General features: G+C 37.3%; 1 protein-coding gene across 1 annotated transcript in view; it reads left to right on the forward strand.

Annotated features, from left to right (window-relative positions):
* Positions 1-18902, forward strand: part of LOC149744375 (dystrophin-like) — a 360000-nt gene that overhangs the window by 41200 nt on the left and 299898 nt on the right. The window contains exon 5 of the mRNA XM_089904941.1: positions 14398-14552. Coding sequence (XP_089761067.1) covers positions 14398-14552 — 155 coding nt within the window. The remainder of the gene's footprint in view (positions 1-14397; positions 14553-18902) is intronic.

An 18902-nucleotide genomic window follows, 5' to 3' on the forward strand; every position in this document is an offset into this window, starting at 1 on the left:
TATACAGTAATGGAAGCTAAATTCTCCTTTCATACATTTTATTTACTTTTAGGATGAGCACAAAATTAAATCAGCAAATTGACCCACCCTGGTAGTTTGAGGTTTGGATTTCTGATACAGTAATGAAAAACATTATCAGAAAACTTCTTCGTAGGACCTGCCATTTTTTCATGTCGTTTTTTTACTCCCTTTTGTTCTCCCCTAAAGATCCCACATGATTAAGAAGAAAGAATCAGTAACCTGATAGTCCTTTTCCTCCCAAAGTATGTATGAAGCTATTAAATTTCTCAAAGCACACAAACAGAGTGCTTCCTACATCACTGATAGAGCACAGGAAAAATAGTGGGTGGTTTTCCAGGTACTGCTGTAGTATATAAATATTTAATGCAGAGTCACAAAGACTTGGATAGCCTTATGCTCTGATTGCACCATATTTTGCCTTATTTCCTTTTCACACTTTAACTTATTCCATGCTTGAAAATATAATGTGGCAACTCTGTAAATCCACTCCTCCATAAAAGCAGCAAATTGCAAAATTGTTAAAATTGCCTTTTGTAAACTCTGGAAATTAACCAGAGGTTGGCAACAATATGTAAACTACTGAACTTCACTAAGAACCGCAGGGTTTGAGGGTTTTTAACTTGGCCTTTTCCCATCAGTTTCTCCCAGCTACACAGTAGCCTTAAAAATTAATAGTCTTACAGCTACCAGAGAAAGAGAATAGAACTTGTATTGAGCATGTTTTCTGACCACAACAGCATGAAACTAGAAATCAATTACAGAAAGAAAAATGAGAAAGGAACAAACATTTGGAGACTAAACAATAGGCTACTAAAAAAGTAATGGGTCAATGAAGAAATTAAAGGGAAAATCAGAAAATACCTCAAGACAAATGAAAATGGAAACAAAACTCCAAAATCTATGGGATGCAGCAAAAGCCGTTCTAAGAGGGAAGTTTATAATGATGCAGGCCTTCCTCAAGAAAAAAGAAAAATCTCAAACAAGCAACCTAACATACCATCTAAAGGAATTAGAAAAAGAACAAACAAAGCCCAAAGTCCTCAGAGGAAGGAAATAATAAATATAGGAGAAGAAATAAATAAAACAGAAACAAAATAAAACAAAAAAATAGAAAAGATCAATGAAACCAAGAGCTGGTTTTTTGAAAAGATAAACAAAATTGATAAACTTTTAGCCAGGCTCACCAGGAAGAAAAGAGAGAAGACTCAAATAAACAAAATAAGAAATGAAAGAAGAGAAATAACAACCAATACTAGAGAGATACAAATAATCTTAAGAGAATACTACGAACAGTTATACACCAACAAATTGGACAACCTAGAAGAAAATGGACAATTTTCTAGAAACGTACAACCTGCCAAGACTGAATCGAGAAGCAACAGCCAATTTGAACAGACCAATCACTAGTAGTGAAATTGATTTTCTAGTAAAAAAAAAAAAAAAAAAAAACCTCTCAGCAAAGAATAGTCCAGGACCAGACAGCTTCACAGGAGAATTCTACCAAACATATTAAAGAACTTAAACCTATCCTCAAACTATTCCAAAAAAATTGAAGAGGACAGAATACTCCAAAATTCATTGTATGAGGCTACCATTACCCTAGTATGCAAACCAGACAAAGACACTACAAAAAAAAAAGACATGAAAATTATAGGCCAATATCTTTGATGCATATAAATGCAAAAACCTCAACAAAATATTAGCAAACCAAATCCAACAATGTATAAAAAGGATCATACATCATGATCAAGTTGGATTAAGGATGGTTCAGTGTTTGCAAATCAATATAATATACCACATTAACAAAAGGAAAGATAAAAAAACACATGATCACCTCAGTAGATGCAGAAAAAGCATTTGACAAAATTCAACATCTGTTAATGATAAAAACAAACAAAAACTCTCAACAAAGTGAGTATAGAGGGGACATATCTCAACATAATAAAGGCCATTTATGACAAAGCCACAGGTAACATCATACGCAATAGTGAAAAGCTGAAAGGCTTTCCTCTAAATTCAGGAATAAGACAAGGAAGCCTACTCTCACCAGTTCTATTCAACACAGTATTGGCAGTCTTAGCCACAGCAATCAGACAAGAAAAAGAAATAAAAGGCATCCAAATTGAAATGAAAGAAGTAAAACTAACTATTTGCAGATAACATGATGCTTTATATAGAAAACCCTAAAGTCTCCACCCAAAAACTAGTAGAACTCAGAAATGAATTCAGCAAATTTGCAGGATACAAGATTAATATACAGAAGTCTGTTGCTTTTCTATATACTAATGATGAAGCATCGGAAAGAGAAAGTAAAAAAAAAAAATCCTGTTTAAAATCACATCAAAAAAGAATAAAATACCTTGGAATAAACTTAACCAAAGACGTGAAAGACCTATACTCTGATGAAGGAAATTGAAGATGATGCAAAGAAATGGAAAGATATTTCATACTCTTGGATTGGAAGAATTAATATTGTTAAAATGGCCATAGTACCCAAAGGAATCTACAGATTTAATGCTACCCCTATCAAAATACCCATGACATTTTTCACAGAACTAGAACAAATAATCCTAAAATTCATATGAAACCATAAAAGACCCCAAATTGCCAAAGCAATCTTTAGAAAAAGGTTGGAAGTATCACCTTCTCGGACTACAGTAATCAAAACAGCATGGTATTGGCACAAACAGACACGTGGATAAATGGAACATAATAGAGAGCCCAGAAATAAACCCACACACCTATGGTTAATTAATCTATGCCAAAGGAGGCTGAAGTATACAATGGAGAAAAGGCAGTCTCTTCAACAAGTGGTGCTGGGAAAACTGGATAGCTACATGTAAAAGAATGAGATTAGAACATTTCCTCACACCATATACAAAAATAAACTCAAAATGGATTAAAGACCTAAATGTAAGACCTGAAACCATAAAACCCCTAGAGGAGATATAGGCAGAACACTTTTTGACATAAATCATAGCAACATTTTTTTTGGATCTCTTTCCTAAGGCAAAAGAAATAAAAGCGAAAATAAGCAAGTGGGACCTAATTAAACGTAAAGGCTCTTGCACAGCAAAGGAAACCATCAACAAAATGAAAAGACAGCCTACAGACTGGGAGAAAATATTTGAAAATGATGCTACTGACAAGGGATTAATCTCCAAAATATACAAACAGCTCATACAGCTTAGTATCAGAAAACCAACCCAATCAAAAAATGGGAAGAAGACTTGAGTAGACATTTTTCGAAAGAAAACGTTCTGATGGCCAATAGGCACATGAAAAGGCACATTTGCTAATTATTAGAGAAATGCAAATCAAAACAGCAGTGAGATAGCACCTCACACCTGTCAGAATGGCTATCATCAAAAGATCTACAAATAACCAGTGTTGACAAGGATGTGAAGAAAAAGGAAGCCCTTTGTACACTTTTGGTGGGTATGTAAATTGGTGCAGCCACAATGGAAAACAGTATGAAGGTTCCTCAAAAAACTAAAAGTAGAACTACCATATGATCCAGCAATTCCACTCCTGTGTACATATCTGAAAAAAATGAAAACACTAATTTGAAAAGATACATGCACCCCAGTATTCATAGCAGTGCTAATTATAATTACCAAGATATGGAAGCAACCCAAATGCCGATCAACAGATGAATGTATAAAGAAGATGTGGTATATATATATATATATATATATACACACACACACACACACACACACACACATACATACAATGAAATATTAGTCATGAAAAAGAATGAAATTCTGCCATTTGTAGCAGTGTGGATGGACCTAGAGAATATTATACTGAGTGAAATAAGCCAGACAGAGAAAGACAGTGTGTATTACTTATATGTGGAATCTAAAATATATTACAAATGAATGTATATGCAAAACAGAAACAGACAGACTGAATGTTTTCCCCTGAGATCAGGGACAAGATAAAGGTGACTTCTCTCACCACTTCTATTTACCACGGTACTGGCAGTTCAGGATGGGAAAATAGGCAAGAAAAAATAGATAAAAATCATCCAGATTGGAAAGGAAGAAGTAAAATTATATCTATTTGTAGATGACATAATCTTGTATATAGATGATCCTAAGGAATACACTAAAAATGTAATTCAGCAAATTTGCAGGATCCAAGATCAAAATACAAAAATCAATTATTTTTCTATATACTAGCAATGAATAATCTGAACAATGAAATTCAGAAAATTTTTTCATTTATAATAGCAACAAAAAATAAAATAATTAGGCATAAGAAAAATGCAACACTTTTCCGTTGGCAACTACAGTGCTGAAAGAATTTAAAGAAGATTTAATTAAACAGAAAAGCATGCCATATTCCCAGATCAAAAAACTTAATATTGTTAAGATAGCAATATCCCCAAATTGATCTACAGACTCTATGCAATTCTTATCAAAATCCTCACTAGTTTTTCTGTAGAAATCGACAAGTAGATCCTAAAATTCATACTGAAATGCAAGGGACAAAGAATAGCCAAAGCAACCTTGAAAAAAGCACAAAGTTGGAGGACACACAGTTCCTGATTTCAAAACTTACTAGAAAGCTACAGTAATCAAGACAGTGTGGGGGCTTCCCTGGTGGCGCAGTGGTTGAGAGTCCGCCTGCCAATGCAGGGGACACGGGTTCGTGCCCCAGCCCAGGAAGATCCCACATGCCGCGGAGCGGCTAGGCCCGTGAGCCATGGCCGCTGAGCCTGCGCGTCCGGAGCCTGTGCTCCGCAACGGGAGAGGCCACAACAGTGAGAGGCCCGCGTACCACAAAAAAAAAAAAAAAAAGACAGTGTGGTACTGACATCAAGGTAAACATATAGATCAATGAAACAAAATGGAAAGTTCAGAACTACATCCTTGCATTTATGGTCAATTGATTGTTGGCAAGAGTACCTAGACAATTCAAAGAGAAAAGAATATTTTTTCAAAAGTTCATGCTTGCATAACTAAATGTCCACATACAGAATAATGAAGTTTGACCCTACCTCACACCATACAAAAAAATTAATTCAAAAATGGATCTTAGAGCTAGATATAAGAACTAAAATATTAGAACTCTTATAAGACAACATAGGAGTAGAATGGGGCTTCCCTGGTGGCGCAGTGGTTGAGAGTCCTCCTGCCAATGCAGGGGACACAGGTTTGTGCCCCGGTCCGGGAAGATCCCACATGCCGCGGAGCGGCTGGGCCCATGAGCCATGGCCGCTGAGCCTGCGCGTCCGGAGCCTGTGCTCCGCAACGGGAGACGCCACAACAGTGAGAGGCCCGTGTACCGGGGGGAAAAAAAAAAAAGAGAGCAGGAGTAGAATGAGTTAGGCAGTGTTTTCTTAGACATGACACCAAAAGCCAAAGTGACAAGAGAAAAAATACATAACTTGGACTTCATCAAAATTAAAAACTTCTGTGCTGCAGGCAATATCATAAAGAGAGTAAAAAGGTAACCCACAGAATGGGAGAAAATATTTGCAAATCATATATCTGATAAGGGACTTGTATGCAGAATATGTAAAGAACTCATAACTCAATAAGAACAAGAAAGACTCAATTATAAATCAGCAAAGGATTTTAATAGACATTTCTTCAAAGAAGGTGTATAAGTGGCTAATAAGCACATGAAATGATGGTCAACATCAGTCATTATTAGGAAAATACAAATGAAAACCACAATGAGATACCACTTCATATGCACTAGGGTCATACTTGAGTAGGTATGTCAGTCAGGATAGGCTAAGTTATGCCACAGTAACAAACTATCCCCAAATCTAGAGACAACACAAAGTTTATGTTTTATTCATGTTACATGTCCACTCTAGATTGACAAGGGCATTCTACTTAGCTTAGTTATTCAGGGAGTGCAGCTAATGGGAGCTGCATCTTGATACATACTTCTCTGATCAGAGAGTCAGGAAACATAATGAATGATGCCACTGGCTCTTAAACCATCTCCCTGGAAGTGACGTGTAGCCAAAATCAGTTACGTTATCATCCCTAATTCAGTGGGGGTGCAGCTGTGTAATCCTCTGGTATGAAAAAGGCACCGAATGTCTGTGAACAATAATGTAGTCTACTGCAGTAGGCTCATGGGATTTGAAAATAGCCGAGAAAATGCGACTTTCTGCGGATCTGTCCTCTGGCTTCCTCTCTGGAATCATTTCCACCCAACCATGTCCACACCCTCTCAATCAGACTTCTCTTAGATGCCTGGGGTAGCTGGGTGATTTGTTAATTACGACACTGCTTAAGTCTTTCAATAAAGTCAGCAAATGAAAAAGAGAGCCCAGATAAAGAGAATGCTTTCCAAAATGTCATAATGAAATTAACGTAATGAAGCACTTGGAGGGCTCTCCCCCGTTCTTTTTGTATAAAACTTACTCCAAAGATGCTGGAAGAGAAAGGGGGCCTGAAAAGTAAAGAGGAGGGAAAATAAATTGTATGCCATTAGTTTAATTACAAAAATTCATTACATGAAGTCATGTAAGACAGAAAATAATGGAACTCTAATGGGTTGGCCGATAACACATTTACTAGCCTGCTCTCAGCTTGTAGTCATTGTTGAAAGGACAAAAAAGTAACAACTTTGGTATGTAGTCCTCAGAGCTATTGAAAAGATTAATCATTTCCAGTAAGCTGGAAAATGAGGGCCGTTTTCTCAAATAGTATCCCCTGTATAGTGTTACCTTCTGAATTAGAGTTGCTTGGTAATGTTAGAGGTTTAATAGATGAGTCTTGAAGTTTATGGTGAGAGGCTTTACTTTTGAAATAGATTCCTTACAGATTTTTTAACATTTCTATTATATATCCATAAAGAGGTTTTCTAGGTCATTTTAATTCACACAAGCAAGAAAGAAATTGTATTTCTTTTTCCCAATAAATATGTATAGAACATTAATTTATACTTAGGAGTAAACTGTTTAGTGATTTTTTTAAATAAACCAAATATGTATTTTTTTCTGCTGTCTTTGTTTAGCAATGTCTTACTTTATTATATACAGTAATTTTCCAATCATGCTATAATCATCAAGGAGACTATTTTATATTCTTCAAAATTCAATTATAATAAATCCAACCATCCTCCTTAAATCCTTTTATGTGGAAGCATATCTTCTTTAAGTAGATTGACCCCTAAATATTGAAGCCAAGAAACCTGCATTTTTGTGATGCCTCTTTCACTGACAAGCTATGTCACCTTCAACAAGCCACTTCACCTTTCAGGGGCTTTGTATGGGCAGTTATGGGACTGGGTAAGAGGAAAGGAGATAACAAAAGGTCAAAGTGGATATTTATGTAAGGATCATATATTTGAGGGCCTTGTAGTCCAAGGAAAGAGGTTTGGACTTTGTCTTGTAGGTAACAGGGAGCCATTGAAAGGTTTTACAGAGGAATAATGTTGTTATATTTCCATTTCTAAAAGATCCCTTGAGCAGCTATACGTGGATGGAAGGTCTAGAGTAGAGGGAAGGAGCCAATAAAAAGGTGATTGCAGAGTCCAAGTAAGAGTCGATGAGGGCTTAAGTTAAGGCAGTGGCAATGGAGGTAGAATATTTGGATATAAGGGAAAATTATGGTACAACTTCTATATGGATGTGCTCTCTGCCTCTTCTTCCAGTTGAGGATCCACTTGCACTGCAGAGGGAGAAGGTTGAGCGAGGGACAGAACCTTGGGGAACACCAACATTTAAGGGGCAGGCAGAAAAAGAAACACTTGAAGCTTAAGAGTATATAGAGGACACCCAAAGAGGGGGGACCAAGGAAAGATAGAGCCTCAGGAACAGAGCAGTCAATAGGACCAGTTGCTGCGCACAAATCAAGTAAATGAGAACCTAAAACTTTCCACAGACATTGACCATTGGTGACTGAATCAGTTAAGTATTTTCACAAAAATGCTGCATGACAAGCAACTTCAAAATGCCAGTGGCAAACAGTAATAAGCATTTATTTCTTCGTGAGTTTGCAGCTCGTCTGGGGTGGCACTGCTTCACACTGCAGGTTGATTGGGGTAGCTCTCCTCCGCACGTCACTCATCCTTCTCCAAGGATGAGCAGGCTAGCCCAGGACACGTTTGTCTCATGATAATGGCAGAAGTGCCAAAGGGCCAGCCCCACTGCAGAAGCATGTTTTAAAGCCTCTGCTTGTGTCACTTCTATTAACATCTCGCTAGAATTAGGCAAAACAAGTCATATGGCCAAGCTCATTGTCAAGGGCAGGGAAGTAAACTGCCCATTGTAGCAGGAAATTCAAAGTTACATAGCAAAGGGCACGGATACAAGGTGGGGTAAAGAATTGAGGTCAGTAATCCGATTTGCCGGAGTGACTTCTTTCAGAATAGTTTTAGTGAGGTGGTGATGGCAGAAGCCTGATTTTGATGAATTATAAAGTGGCAGGAATGTAATCAAGTTGAGGCAATGAGTGAGTATTTGCCTTCTGAGGAGCTTCACTGTGAAAGGAAAGAAAACGATGCAGCTTTTGTTGTTGTTTAAAGATGGGTGAGAGACTCATGTTTGAAAGTTGTAGAGAAAGACCTTGCAGAGAGGCAAGAGGTTGAAAAGACACAGAGAAGGGAGTACATGGAGGGGGAGGGCGAGGGCGAGGGCGAGGGCGAGGGCGAGGGCGAGGGCGAGGGCGAGGGAGTGTCCTTGAGCACAAGAGTCACCTCTTGCTCTGAGGCTGGAGAGAAGGATGCAAGATGTGAAATCTGATATTTCATGAAATTTATGCTTGATGTTAAATTGCCCCTGTGTAATTATAGGTAGGGTCATTTGCTGTGAGATTTCTTCCAGTTTGTATCATCAGGGTGCAGTTTAGAAACCACACAAAATGTTTCAAGCAGAGGGAATTTAAGTACAGAGGACTGGTTCCATGGCTAATGAAGGAGCTGAGAAGTCCAACAGGAGATAGGCAACTCAGAGTTTAGTGACATCGGGAAGCTGTTACCACTTCGAGGGTTGGAGAGACAACACGTGTCACCAAAGCCCAGAAGCCAGAGCCATCTGGTGCTAACTTGACCACTGTGTGGGCTGCACAGCAGGTACTGAAACTACAGAGAGAGGGTCTGTCCAGTGGGAAATGGAGACACAAAGAAGATACTGCCCACATAGAGAGAGGGAGAGATATACTCTAGTTTCAGCCTTCCTCTGGCTCTCTCACTGGCCTAACCAGATATCTAGAAGCCAGCTAGCAAGAAATCCTGAGATTTGCTGATCCCCTAAAGTGGTTAGTCCGTCTGCAATACTGAGCAGAGTAGGAGAGGGGCAGAGAATGGGTCTAAGAGCTAATAAGCTCTTAGCTGTTAGCTCACAGAGCTAATTTTTTTAAATGAATCTCTTAGCTCATGTATGCAAACACAGTATCTAAGGCAAAAGGAGAAAACCCAATATGTAGAACTTTTTATCTGTAAATATATTAGGATCCTGTTTTATAAATTTCCAAGTGTCGACGAAAAATTAATCAGTCGACCTAAGAAAGAAATGGAAATTTTTATTTGAGCCAAATTTGAAGATGATGACCTGGGAAGAGCATCTCAGAAAGCTCTGAGAACTGTTCCACTTGTCAGAAGTCAAGGCACAGTTATATAAGTTTTTTGAGACAGAGGGCTATACATCAAATGATGTATTATTGACCACTTATATAATCCAGATCTAAGCATAATTGTGGTGGGTCACATGACCCCTTCCAAGATCAAGAAGGAATGTTAAAAAAAAAAAAAGGAAGGAATGTTATCTTTTAAGGAGTTTTGTTGATGCTGGGAGAATGCTGCTTGTTTTGGTTGAGCAGGTATTCCTGCAGCCGGGGGCGGGTGGGGGGTGGGGGGGTGGGGGAGGTTTGGTCGATGCATAACGCAGACACACAGTGCACAGTGCAGGCAGAGACACGGCCAAAGGGCAGAGAAGAATTTTTATATTTAAATTTTTCTTGCCTTTTCATAAAATATGAATTGTATTTCACACAAGCAATTTGCTTTTGATTTTGACCTCATAACAAATGTGAGGCATAATAAGCAGCCTAAGTAATCCCATCCTATTTTACAGACAACAAAACCACCGGAACTCAAAGGTTAATGACTTTAAGATCAAACTGCAAGACAATGGCCAATCAAGCCTTCCTGGGAAGCTGCCTCTTCATTACTCTGCATTGCTTTTTATGATGCTCCTTTGAGTCAGGGCCATTAAAATTTTTTAAATCGAGTTCACCTGAAACAAACCTGAATTTCACTTGTAGGTGAATATCTCAAAACACATTTTATAAGAAAACTTAAACAATACTCAACTTTAAAATTTTAATTGTAGGTCTACATACTCACATTTATCTTCTAAATTAAAGGGAGACTTTTAGAGGTGCAGCGTTATAGACAATGTTTATAAAACAGTGGGTCCCTTTCTTTCATTCAGTAGAGGCTCACCCTGTGGTGGCTGTAGTATGGTTCATTTAAAAATAGCTGCAGTAGAGGACTTCCCTGGTGGTCCGGTGGCTAAGGCTCCATGCTCCCAGTGCAGGGGGCCCAGGTTCGATTCCTGGTCTGGGAACTAGATCCCACATGCCACAACTAACTAAGACCCAGCACAACCAAATAAATGAATAAATACTTTTAAAAAAATAGCAGCAGCAGTAGTAGTAGCAACCGTAGTAGTGGTGGTAGTGGTGGTAGTAGTAGTAATAATGATGGTGATTCTAACCAATACTTATTTAATGCTTTGGGTATGCCAGGCACCACTCTAAGTGTTTTCCCTGCATTTTATAAATTAATCCTCATAATAATCTTTCAAGGTAAATACTGTTAATATACCCATTTAATAAAGGGGGAAACTGAGGCATAGAGAGCATAATTAACTTTCCCATTTGTCACATAGCTAGTAAGTGATCAAGTCAGGATTCAAACCCAGCAGGCTTATTCTGTTGCCCAGACTCTCCAATACTCTTTCTCTTCCTCCCTTGTTTTCCCTTGTATCGGGTCAATATTCCTAAAAAGAATTCTTACAAAGTAAAAAGAAAAGGCAAACACTGAAATTTAAAAATTTTAATACTGAAAATTCTTGAAATGAATTCAGGTTGTCCCATAGTCCATAATCATTTTTTCTGCCTTAAATACTGTGTATAACTACCAAGCACATATTGTAGCAGCATCGTATGAGGTTTGAATATGAAATATTTCTTTCCTGGTTGGGGACACAATCTCTTGGGGATTGAGCATTTTATATTCTTCATAAAAAACACATACACACATATATATATACACCCACAAAATCGTCTTTTTTTTATAGGCTAGTGCTCACAATATTTTAAATTTCTTCACACACCATGATCACTACACAATTCCCTGTAGAGTATACAGTTGTAAATGGAATTCAGAACTAAGAAGAGTGTGTGTGAATTCTATTGTATTTTTGAATTTAAAATTCTTCTGTGGTCTGGAGTTGTCCCAGTGGTAAATTTCACAGTAGTAGGCAAAGCTGGTCAAGGTCAACGTTCCTGCTGTGAATGACACTTGGTTAAAGCCCAAGGTGGTCAACATATTATTACCTTAGGAGGAAGGTAAACCAGTCTGTTCTGGTGAATGTCTTTAAGAAGGGAGAAAGGGGTGCTGCGGTTGAGAACCTTTGAGTTCAGATAAGGGCCTTAGCCCTGTCAATGTTAGTCAAGGTCAGTAGGATTTTTTTCTTTTTAATCCTACATCACAGCAAAATCTGAGCTGTATGCAGTGAAGGATAGCATGCAGCCAAGATTTCCTTAGGTATAAAAATTTAAATTTCAGTGTGAATACAAATTTGAAGAAAAAAAATATGGCTTGCGTATTTTTGCCTTTCAAGCATTAAAGTATACCAAAAAACTCTGGTTTGAAGTCAAGCCTTACTCTTTTACTACCTTTTTACTACAGAGTGTCTAGTTAAACTTTAACCTGCTATGTCCTTCAAGATCTTGGAAAATCCTAGCATACTTTTCAGCTTCTACTTTTAGGTATTTTTTATGATCTATAGATTAGAACCAAAGAGTGTATCCTCTTATATCTAGACTTTTCAAGTAACAACCCATGAGTGAGGGTTGACTTCCAAGATTATTTGTCTTTTCTTAGATAAAATAAATGATTTTAATTATATTTATTAAAATTTTAATTAACATTTTATATTGCTAAATCTATACATATATGCTCTGATGTTGGTTCATAATAGATATTTCTTTAGCAGTTGCATTTTTCTTAAAAAGGAATTGCCTAACGAAAAGGTAACTAAGTTATTGGTGTCAGTTTTGTAGAGTCTTATGCTGCCAATTAGAGATTTAATAGATGATAGATAATAAGCTCTTCTTTTAAAAAGCAAATACCATCTTCTGGATAATAAGGACCAATTGGTCTTTCGTATCTTAGTATACATTACTTTTTAACACTATAGGTTAGAAGTGGCTTCAGTGAAGAGGGAAAGGGAAGAAGATGTAATTTTGTACTGTAGGAAATTCCTAGAAAGGGAAAGACTTTGGTGTGTGTGTTTCACCTCAGGAGGGCTTTTGGACAGTGTGAGGATATAAAAAGTGGAAAATAGGAACTGCAGGGCTTGATAAAAGGTGTATATAAGAAAAGGCAGGAATTCCACAAGGTTAAATTGTAATTGCTTTATAGTACAGCGAGTATACTGTGTGCCTTTAAAAATTGTCTCTCTTTTTATTTTTATAGCAAAAGTTAGTGATACTGGCTTTAGCTGCTTCCTACTAGCTCTGTTATCTGGGTCTATTTGCTATATGCAATAAATGCAATTATTTCGTTTGATTCTAGAATAGGATGTTCTAATTAACTGAGAAATGCCAGATTATATACTGATTATAGATTTTCAGGGAACAGGAGTGTACTCATATATACTGAAACGATGCTGAAAAGTACGAGTGTTTGATTTTTATTACCATAAATCATATTAACGTAAAAGAACAAATGCTAAAACAAAAATGAGTACTCTTTTCAGAAACATCAGTTAGTTTCAATTTTCTCTTTTACCCTTGCAATTTATGTCAATGTACTCTTACAGATTTAAGAAATACAGTGAAGGTACAAATTGTGTTCTTTTCTTTTTTTTAACTTGTGATTTCTGTGCACATTTACTGCATATTAGACCATTGGGTTGATGTATTGCCTTATTTTAATGTCCTCTCATTAAACATTGAAATTGTTTCTCATTTTTTTACTATCTTAGTTAATGAAGATCTTTTTCCTATAATGTATGTCTTTTCTTTTAAATATTTTACTGGGAGAAAATACTAAAATTAGATTACTGGGTCAATGGGAATAAGCGTTTGTATGTCACTTGATATATATTGCCAAATTGTCCTAATAGATGCTGTTCCCATCAGTAGTATATGAATGCGCTAGTTTGGCTACAGTCTTTCCAGCTTTGGATTTTATTTTTTTAAACTTAATTGGTGTCAAATTTTAATACTCTTATTTTTTCATGTTTTGAAAGTTGATTTTTTTCCTTTTCTATAAAAACTTTTTATTCTTTCTCTTGTTTGAATTGCTTGTTACTATTCCTTTGTTCATTTAACCCACTATATTGGATTTGATATAACTATCTTGGTAATTTAATAATACCGTAATGCTTGGAAGCCTCTTCCATGCACTTGAAGCAATGTTTAATAGAAACTTGGGGTTAATATACATCCAGATAAACCTATCATTGGTTTATTTCTTCCTTGATACATGATATTTCAAGTGATGAAATACATGGTTTGATAATACTCAATTGTTAGAGATAAAAAAAGAAGAAAACATACGTCATTTGGTTTAGCAAAATTCTTATATTTAAAATTTTATTCTGATTTTAAAGTAGGGTATTTTTTAAATATTATGAATAAACTGATCCTTTAAATAAGTTCATAACTAGAATAACAGCACTGTTTTTTTTTGATGCTTAATATTTTCCGTATGCAGCTTTAGTTGAATGCCAGTAGATGGCACTAATTACATAAACAATTCAACAAGTTAATGATGAGGAAAAGAAATAACATGCGATATTGTTTTCTGTTCAAATTTTGGTATATGTCACATACTCAACAATTATTTGAGAGCTTATTTTTATAGTTTGTTCTCTCCCATGATAAAAACAATTAAGCCAAGTTTGTTTCCAATTAATTGCTACTAAGTTGAGATACCTGATACTGATTATTGCTCAAGAAGCTGGATTTGAAAAGTTTTGTCATGAAAAATGGGTTAGCTTGTACTATCATGTTTCACTGAACTGCACACGGTAGGTTAAAAGCAATCATGTAGACATGCTCTGACCCGAGGATTCAGAAGCTGTTTATGAAGCATTTTAAGAAAGTGCAACTAGAGATTTCAGAGAAAACTGACATTCGTTCTCTTTCCCATGCGTATCTATAGCAGTTGGCCAAAGACCTCCGCCAGTGGCAGATAAATGTAGATGTGGCAAATGACTTGGCACTGAAACTTCTTCGGGATTATTCTGCAGATGACACCAGAAAAGTCCACATGATAACAGAGAACATCAATGCCTCTTGGGCAAGCATTCATAAAAGGTATGAACTATATTATTTCTAAAACTATTTGCTGATTCTAATGATAGGGTAGTGACACTGGGTGGATAATGCAGATTTGTTTTCCCATCGTGCTAAACCAGGGCTTTGGGAGGATCCAAGATGACAAATGCCAACCAAACTCACAGTCTTGCCTAAGTCCACTTATTTTAAAGATGACGGACCCGAAGACTGGTGAAATGAAATGCCTTGCCCACAGTCAGAAAGGTAGTGACATAACTAAGCGATTAGACAAAAGCAAAAGATTGATTTGTAGCTAACAGGGCCATTTATTAGTCTGCTTTGAGAACTCTATCCAAAGAAATATTGTTCTATTCCGTCATGCCACAAACGGCCCCATCTTTAGTCTTTAGTGACTTTAGGGAAGTCACTTTGGGCTTCATGATGGAGTTATAGCTGTCTCTGGTGCCGTCATTGTATCTCCCTCCACACACCCACTGGGAAAATTTGTGTAGTGTAACATGACTCATAACTTCATTTCCCATTATATATCTACGGAAATCAACAGCTCTTAGAGACACCATCTCCTCAGACTAAGTCCTGACTCCTTATTTTTCACTCTTAACCCCTTGTGCTGTTCTTCCATTAGCATTTATCCTAATTATAAACAAAATTGTAAACAAATACATGAATTGTGTAACTAATTGTTTAATGTTTGTCCTTCACATTAGTCTAACCTCCCTGAGGACAGAGGCTATCTTTCTTATTTGACACATCCTGAACCAGGTGATATAGTAGGGAGCTGGTAAATATTTGTGTTTTTTAAATTGAAATGTAGCTGATGTACGATATTATGTTAGTTTCAGGTATACTACGTAGTTATTTGACATTTGCACTTATTATGAAATGATCACTATAATAAGTCATCTAGTAACCATCTGTCCCCATACAAAGTTATTACAACGTTATTGACCGTATTCCTCACGCTGTATATTACATCCCCATTGCTTATTTATTTTATAACTGGAGATTTGTACTTCTCAATCCCCTTCACCTGTTTCTCCCTTTTACCCCCTCCTTCCATCTGGCAACCACCCATTTGTTCTCTGTCTATATGAGTCTGTTTTCACTTTGTTTTGTTTTGTTTTTTTAGATTCCACATATAAGTGACATCATACAGTATTTATCTTTCTCTGTCTGACTTATTCACTTAGCATAATACCCTCTAGATCCCTCCATGTTGTCACAAATGGCAAGATCCCAATTTTTTATACCTGAGTAATATTCCATCACATCTTCTTTATCCATTCATCTATCGATGGACACTTTTAGGTTGCTTCCATATCTTGGCTATTGTAAATAATGCTGCAGGGTAAATATTTGTTGAATGATGACTCTACATAATTTAGAGTTACCTTGTTCATGCTATGGTAAGTCAAGGATTATTGGGTACTCATTTTTAGCTCTGTCAGAAAACAGGCAAAAATAGCACCTGTATGGTGATAAGGAAGATCCCAGTGAAAGGTAAATGAGTTCCAGAAGATAACATGACTTACTGAAGTCAGGTAGGTGGCCTTTATTAAGAAAAAAAGGCCACCATTAAAGAAAACAAAAACAGGTTTTGAACTAAGCAGAAACTCTTAGGAGTAAGGAACTATTAATACACGGAAATTGAGAGATCAAGTTAATCTTGAAACTGAGTTAAAGATTGAAGAGTATAAACTCCTGTGAAAGTGGATTTGAGCTGGTCGTCCTGGGGGAATAGAGCAGCTCTAGCTCTAAATTCCAGACAGTGGGTGTTCAGATGGCCATGGAAAAGAGGACTCAACCTGAAGTTGGGGAGTTATATTTGGGGCCCTATCAATAGAACCCTGGTTGAATAGGGAACTGATAAAAAAAAATTCTCCAAGTTACTGCCTCCTCTTATTGACAAGGTTTGTACTTTCTGCTCCAGATACAGATCTGCTGTTTGTTCAGTTAAATGAGGGCAGATTAGGCTCAGGGAGACTTATTCATATGTAATCGATTGGTATCAGAGAGTCAGTAGTTAAGATCTCACTGGGAAATACCTGCTTCTCAAAGAGAGGCCTCTATGGGTAGGCAAATTAAGATCAGAGATTAATTTGGTGAGTTTAGGGAATGTAAGCCAAGAAGGAGACAAAAAGAAGGCTTACTCATTTTACAAAACTAGGGCTTCAAGAGAGGTCTATCCCTTCTATGCCACTCTTTCATGCTCCTTGAGTCTCCAAACAGCCCTCTCATTTCTTCTGATCATTTTCGTTAGGTCTTTGGATTCCTCAGAGAAGGGGCTTCCAGTTTATATTTTTTGACTTGGTCCCTAAAAAGCTACCACCTAAGGAAGGTATACAGTTATTTCTCCAGTGGGTAAAGTAAAATAGAAAGTTAAAAGCCAAATTACATTTTTTGCTAGCCCATAGAGAACCTGTGATTTGCCAAGCTAATTTGATTCATGCCTCTAAAGTTCTTCCCTGTTTCTTTCTCACATATACTCTATGAAAATTCATCCACTTGTGTAGTTTCAGTCTGCTGATGACTCTCCATTTATACCATTTGCAGCTGAGCGTGATCGTTGAATTTCAGACCTGCATATCCTATTGATTTCTTTTCATTTTAATGTCCCTCGGGAACTTCAAATTTAATAGGCCCAAAGCTGAACTCATCTTTGTCCTCTTACAACCTCTTTCTCCAAATGCAACCTACTTCTCTTCCTATGATCCCTCTCCAGTGAACATTACCACAACCCATTCAGTTGTCCAAATTGGAAACTCATGCTTGACTCTTCCTTCTATTGAATACAATCCCAGTGGCCAAGCTATCACAAAGCTATTTACTTCCTAAATAGCTTTCAAATCCAGTTATTTCTCGTCCTCCCTACTCTTCAACTATCATGTCTTGCTTAAATGACTACATCTTCCTGCTTCTTACCCATTCTCTACATAGAACGCAGGATGATTTTTCTAAATACAGTATATTCATATAGCTCCTCCTCCCCACCCACCCAGTTTTAAAGGCTTTGGTGGCTTATCCGTTATTATTTGAAGACAGTCCACACTCCTTTCAATGACTTGAAGATCTTGCACGTTATGGCCTTTCCTTAAAACTCCAGCCTAAGTTTCTGCTCTCCCTCAATCTCCCCTCCCCATAATTAAGTAACATTGAGCTATTTTCATTTCCTTATAGCTATGTTCTGTCTTCTCTATTATGTGCTGACGTGATAGATGTATTATTCCTTCCTTTTTGCATGGTTAAGTTCTATTCATTATCCAGGTCTCAGTGTAAATGCCATTTCCTCCAGGAAGCCTTCTCCGACTACCAACCCCAAAGCCTACACTCTGTTATAGTGCTTATCTCACTGCACTATATGTAAGTGCCTGTTGGTCTTTGTCTCTCATGAGAATGTTTGCTCTGTATACACATTGGGGTATACACATTGGCTGCTTGTCCACCATATGACTTAGCACTTAGCTTGGCACATAGTATCTACCCCCAAAACATGTTTAATAGGTAAATGAACAAACAAAAAATAACTAACTACAAGTGTTCTGGAGTGCCAGTAACTCAACACAGAAGAAAAATTGAAAGGATAGCTTTCAGTTTCAAGTAACAGAAAACCCAAGTTCAATAGCTTACCTAATGGAGGTCTGTTCCTGTCACTTTATGAGAAGTTCAGAGTCGGGCAGGTCGTGACATGGGCTCCGTAGCGCAGCAATGTCAGCCCTGAAGTCTCCTTGTTCTTCTTGGCATTTCCCTCAGAACATAAGCATTCCAGCAGGAAGAAGCAGCAGCAGAAGGGGCAGTGCTGGTGTCAGGAAAACAGTGGCTTTCTCAGGAACTTTCGGGTCAGAACTATGCCACAAGACCACCTCTAGTATCTAGGAATTTGGGTTGAGCCAGCCAATAGAGAGTATCTGCCACAAAGGGTATGGAAAGAAGAAACTGATAAACCGTCATGCTGTAGCTGGACAGCATGAAGTTCCCTGGAGAGACAGCCAGTCAAATCTGAGTGAATACGGTCTAGTCATGTAGGTTGTATATTCATGCACAGTATACTCTCACGTAGGGTAGTCATAAAAGTGGGCCATTTGGGCTTGGTGGTTGTTCTGGTCAGTGTGAAAGGGCATGAGGAGAGCTGGGTTCTCTATCGGCTAATGATACCTTTACATGGGAAGTTCACATTCGGTGTGTGCTATGTGTGTCACCCGCACAGATTAAACCATATTTTACTTGGCTGCATCTTCTCTTATTTTATATTCTTATAGATCTTATGCTAAATAGATAAAGAACAAGAGAACTCTTTATGTGATCTTCTGCATTTTGATGTTTTTATCCGGTATCTCGTCCAGCTAAACCCAGAAGTGAAGTAACATCCTC

Source organism: Delphinapterus leucas, chromosome X, assembly GCF_059928025.1.
Source record: "Delphinapterus leucas isolate spDelLeu-1000000601 "Yukka" chromosome X, BTC_Dleu_Yukka2, whole genome shotgun sequence".
NCBI lineage: Eukaryota > Metazoa > Chordata > Mammalia > Artiodactyla > Monodontidae > Delphinapterus > Delphinapterus leucas.